Here is a 5,727-nt window from a genome sequence, read left to right on the forward strand (position 1 = left end):
GGGGTAACGGATGCTTCTCAGAACGGTCCTCAGTTGATTTATTAGCGTAACATTAGTGGTGTTTAACTCAACAGAAATGATGTATTCATAAAGAACTGGAGGAGCTGCAGAGGGCGACATTAAAAGAACAATTGTAAAACCTTAAATAAGTTTGAGAAAATAGAAGCACAATAGACATCAAATGCATCCTGGTCATGTGCTTTCTGATTAACATCAGCACTGACTTCTGAGCTTTACCTGTTGATGGTGAAATTGTTCGAGGACACACTGAAACGTCTGTTGAAAGAAAGAAAGATATGCTGATGAAGCAGTGTCTACTTTTGTCAAAATAAGCAGGCATGAGGTATTAAAGAAGAAGAAAGACCCCCATGAGGACTCACTAATACAAAATAACTTGCAAACAGGAATGTAGCAAAGGAGAGTCACTTCGACACACTTTGTACCAAGCAGAGCAATGTTTTACATATTAGAAAAAGTGAATGTGGGCAGTAAAACTGGGATGACCATAGCTACTCACTTTGATGGTGTATTGACTGACAGTACAGTCCATCTCTGGGAATAGCTTTGATGCAGCTACATGTGTTGTTTGTACTACCATCACATTCCCCATAGACAGCACACTTGTCACAAGGCCAAAGGTAGTCATCCTCACAGCGGCACTGGAACCCAGTCACATCTTGGCTGCAAACTTTAAAAACAACACCATATTTAATCTCATGAAAAGGTGACTCTTTTAAGAGAGTCACTAAAACAATTTCTACCATCTATTTGTTCTCACCTGTAGTGATATTAGCCTCTAAGATGGTTATTTGGCTGCTGATTGGGACGGGGAAAGTTATTGTTTTCAGGTCTTTTCTCAGTTGATCTACGTTTGTCGTGTTCACCTCAAGGGAAATCTGGTATTCATACACAACTGAAAGTACTGTTGGAAAAAACAGTGTAATTAAAAAGTATTTTTGCTAAATGAAGACTGCATACTGTATACTGTTCTGAACGTTAAAGATTGAACTGCCATGCTCATATTTGGTTGCATAAGTTTCCACATGGAATGGAAACATAAAGATGCTGTTGAAATGTAAAGGTATACTTTTAATAAGATGCCTTAAATTAGCATAAAGAAACCCTTTAATGTCTCTATTACCTTTCTTGGGCTGGCAGGATTGCCCATTGGCAGGGATACTGTTGATACACCCACATGATTCGTCGGTGATCTCATCACACGCCCCGTATGTAAGACAGTTATTATAGGACCAAGCATACTGGTCCTCACATGTGCACTGGAAGCTGGTACCATTAGGATAACACACTAAACCACACAAAAACACAAGTAAGGAAAAAAAGAGAGCACAAACTAGTCTGCAAATAAAGCTATGCAGTAGTTTCAAAGATCATTTCATATTTCACACTTGGTTGAGAACTATGAGGAAACAGAACACACCTGTCAGATTAATCATTGATTGCCCACACATGTTTGGTCCCTGCAGTCACTGGGCCCGGTAGGTTCCCCTATGCTGCCCAGCAACTGCAGGTTGTTACCACACAGGACCTTCACCCAGGAAACCACTTTTGTGTTTTTTTTTAATCCCACCTACAATCTTTCCTTAAACTTAAACAAGGGGTTTTACCCCTTTACGTAAAAAAATTGACGGCTAGGTTCCTGACTGTGAGCATTAAAAAGCGGCTTTAAATTGCAGATGCTGTATCACTTCCTCCAGATATCTGGAGTTAATAGGTAAGACATTACACTGTAAGCACTTGGAAGAGGGCAGAGTTCACTGGAAGTAGCACCCACAGTGTTCTGACCAGAAGACGCTCCATTCTTACCTGTGGTGATGTCAACGTCTGTGACATTCACAGTGGGACCCAAGGCCAGGGTAAAGCTGCCGTTGTGCAGGAGGCTCCTAAGGTAGTCCAACGTCTCAACAGTGGTGACATTCAGCTCCACATCCACTGTGTACTCAACCGGAGCCAACAGCGCTGGGTGAAAAATACAACATGATGTATTAGGGACTTCGTTAGGCATGGGAAGCCAGTTAGGGATCATGGATTGCTCACTACAGTAACGACTCTTTTTGGTTGGTCGGAGCAGAGTAATGTAAAAACTCCACATTTATTAATCAGCTTTTGTAATTGTTTATACATTTATTTATACTTTTGTCTTTTGGGATTTATTGAGAAATTGTGTTTCTGTGTTCTGCTATCCTTTCTTATAATAAAAATTGATGAATACAGTTTGGACTTACCACTCCTTTTCTCCCTGGTGTGAGGTAGAAAGTCTTCTTCTCCATTTTGTACCTGAGACAACAGATAACAGTTTCAAATAATTGCTTTGTGTCAATAACAAAACCTGTCATCCCATATTTTCTGTTAAGAATTGTAAATATAGTCGACCTACCGGTAAAACCGGACTTGAACATTCAATGAAGTTCCTTGTTTCCAAAATAGTAAGTGTCAATAGAAGGGAAAATATGGTCAAGCCATTCTTAGATATTGCCATTCCTTTGAAAAAGATTGAGAGGGATAGAAAAAACAAAAATTATACAATGATACCATCAAGCTGTACTTGGTGCATTGTTTCCCAGCCTATGATTATATTGCTAAACAGTCACATGAACATGAAATTCTTACACATTAGTCATAACTCTACTATTCACTAAACAACTGAAAGTCAAGTCAGTTATTAATGCATTGGGGGTTTCTGAACATAATCATTTTCTCATGACATCAGTCAGTGCGTTCACCCCGTTTCAAATGCCATGTACACGCCTTAGATCTTCAAAACGGAGTACTCATAACCAGGTTAACACTCCTTCCGTAACTAGTGGTAACTTATGTTCCATGATACTGACACCTGACCAGCTCTAGTTGTTCTGCTGACTCAGAGCCAAGCCATAGTGACATAGATATCAGACATAGTTTGCAGCAGTGTTTTTTAAGAAAAAACACCAACCTCATATTGCATTCCAGTGTACACACCTCTAATGGCTTGTCCTCTTCAAGTTAACTTTAACTACATTGGACAGGGAATCTCCCACATTGTCTTGGCTGAGTCAACGAGATCCAATGTTGCTGGATGGCAAAACAACAGAAGATCATTTTTAAGATGAGATTTAAATGTTCAGAACTGGAAGTGAGTGAGAAATGCATTAAGATTCTTAAATGAAGATTTGTGTGCACTTAAAGACGACTCATAGTGCTGTAAATTACCATGGCACAAAGACATGTTGAGGAGACATTTTAATAGTCCTTTTTATGAGTTGTGAGTGTTTATTTAGATTGTTTTTATTTCATTAAACTCTTTACCCGGGCAAATCATTGAGAACAAATTTGTCATCATGTTTTAGTCCTAGCACTACCCGGACCCTTTTTTGGGCAAATATCCCACATTAACATAACATTTCATTCAACTAAAGTGTGTGTCATAACTTACATACCTCTACGGCCCTGTTACTCTAAATTTTGCCTTTCACTGCAAAGACCGTGAGACAGGGCCATCAAATAGGAACAAACATCACCAGATTACTGAATGCTCATTTAGACCTATGACTAATGTTGATAGGCCAATATACACTTAATAAACAGGGTTACCTTCATTATGAGTCTTCAATATTTTTCCTTTTCTTAAATGTACCCTACCTTCCTCTTCAGGGACCGTTCAGTATTTATGGAATGGACCACCGGAGGAAAATAGGGGAGGGGATGGTCATCCAACCTTTTTTATTCATGAAAACGGCAACATTACATGTAGCTCTCTCAGTCTCGACCCCCCATCTCTAGCAGAGGGCTCCCTCCCTGTTTAGTCACCCAGACAGACAGCTGACCGTGCAATTTCCCAAACTGGATAAATCCCTAGCACACATACGAACAGGAAACCGCTTTGCTAGTTCCATCGTGTGGCAACTAAGACATCTGCTGAACAAATAATTGTATTAACCGCCATGATTGCCGGATTGTTAAGTTCAAAAACATTTAAAATACCAACATACGAAAAGTCAAAGCTCGCAGAAAGCACACGGCCTGGAGGGCATGAGATGGGAGGCCTCCAGGCTGCAGCCATAGCGACCTAAACATCCTTTTGGCCTTGGTGATTATTTGTGAAATTGTGCCAACGACGGCCTTTTCAACTCATTAGAGGAGGAAGAAGCAGCCCGCACGCTCCCAAACTGACGCTGGTCTGAGAAAGGGAGTTTGAATAATGTTAAACTGAGGAAGCCTAGTGAGAGTCCATAGCAACCACTTTACAAGTGGAACTTGTCATTACCCATAGTGCTTTGTTGAATGGTCTCAATGCTTTCTAGTTTTATTTACAGGAACTAGAGGAGTACCTTAGTATTTGAAGTAATGCAGTAATGCAGTGAACATTTAGGTTTGCAGTGAACATTTAGGTTTCACACTTATTGTGCTACCACAACAATGTTAGTGAGTAAATCTAGTGAACTGGCCCGATAATAATGCAGTGTGATGTGTAAGATGAGAAGACAGAGGTTAGTCATGAATGTCATGGTTGGAATAAAACACAGGCTATCTGTAGATCTTTGCCAAGCGCCAACCAGAACAGTAGGCATCAACACATTGTTGGGGGGGGGGGGGGGGGGGGGGGGGGGGGGGGGGGTTATGCCTTTTTCCCCAATCATTTTAGTAAGTCATAGAAAAATGTGTTGCTGGTCAAATCTTTTTTGCAAACTCCTCCAGTAGCCCCTTAAATTAAAAATGAATAATCCCATAGTTTAATGTGCTCCCGTAATGCTAACTTTTCTTCCTTTGCTAGTTATTATGATCTAATTTGTATTATTTAATTTCATTCTAGTGACAGCTTGTAATGCTGGTGAGCCAGTCATTTTATTATTACCTTTCAGAAGATAATGGCGACAGCAAACTTTTGAAAATACAAGTGTAAATACTATGAAAAGAAATAAATCTAAGGTCAACCTGCAGAAATGTTACATGAATCCAACATTGGGTATATTCCTGCTTTTAGAAACACAAATTTATGGGATTTATTTTGACCCACTTTAAATGTTAAATAATAAGTGTGTATTAGTACTGCCTCAGTCAACAAAAGCATTGGTAACACTAACTCAACAATGTATAATAATTCAACCCAAAAAACACACAGCAAATACTGCGTGGTCAACAAAGAAGAGTCAAAGCTAATCAATAGAGTGTCCGGGGAAACTATTTTACTTTAACTTCAATAATTTCACACAATTATGGTTTGTTGAAAAGGACCCATATAACATTATAAAAAATCCTGAAAAACACCAACACAAAACAAAAAATGTCCCAACACATTTTCACAAACATGGAAATGAGCCAACGTCCTTACCGCAGCCTCCTAGCGTCCTCTGTCTTGCGCTGTATGTCCACTCTGTGTGTCATTACAAGAAGCCTGTGAGTAGGGACTGTCAACCTGCAAATGGAACTATGGGAAACATGCTGCGTGGATCACTTCCTGAAACATAATAAGGGACACATGGTGCTGGTATTGGCCCAACAGGTTTAATTGTTCCCTCGGCTTCCTTGTCTGATTTTATCAGTTTGGCTCTGTACCTGTAAGTATTTGTGAAACAAAGAAACAATCTCACAACAGGTAAGATAGATACAAATAGTTTTTAAAGAAAAAGTTAGATATGTTTTTCCTAAATAGTTCATAGGAGAGCATTAGAGAAATTTGCATTGGCAGCAACTTATAAATACGGTTAAGATGATGACACGAAGCAGCAGGGA

The 5,727-nt window shown here is 39.5% G+C and overlaps 1 protein-coding gene across 1 annotated transcript in view; it reads right to left on the bottom strand.

Moving 5' to 3' along the window:
* LOC117961858 (adhesion G protein-coupled receptor F5-like) overlaps nt 1–5,433 on the bottom strand; it is a 27,739-nt gene extending 22,306 nt beyond the window's left edge. Inside the window, exons 1-10 of the mRNA XM_034900792.1 lie at nt 5,327–5,433; nt 2,977–3,069; nt 2,396–2,499; nt 2,244–2,295; nt 1,825–1,977; nt 1,142–1,306; nt 779–922; nt 518–688; nt 238–276; nt 6–104 (exon numbers count right to left, since the gene is read on the bottom strand). Coding sequence (XP_034756683.1) covers nt 6–104; nt 238–276; nt 518–688; nt 779–922; nt 1,142–1,306; nt 1,825–1,977; nt 2,244–2,295; nt 2,396–2,497 — 925 coding nt within the window. The 5' untranslated portion in view covers nt 2,498–2,499; nt 2,977–3,069; nt 5,327–5,433. The remainder of the gene's footprint in view (nt 1–5; nt 105–237; nt 277–517; nt 689–778; nt 923–1,141; nt 1,307–1,824; nt 1,978–2,243; nt 2,296–2,395; nt 2,500–2,976; nt 3,070–5,326) is intronic.
* Nucleotides 5,434–5,727: the final 294 nt, after the last annotated feature.

This window comes from Etheostoma cragini, chromosome 18, assembly GCF_013103735.1.
Source record: "Etheostoma cragini isolate CJK2018 chromosome 18, CSU_Ecrag_1.0, whole genome shotgun sequence".
NCBI classification, from domain to species: Eukaryota; Metazoa; Chordata; class Actinopteri; order Perciformes; family Percidae; genus Etheostoma; species Etheostoma cragini.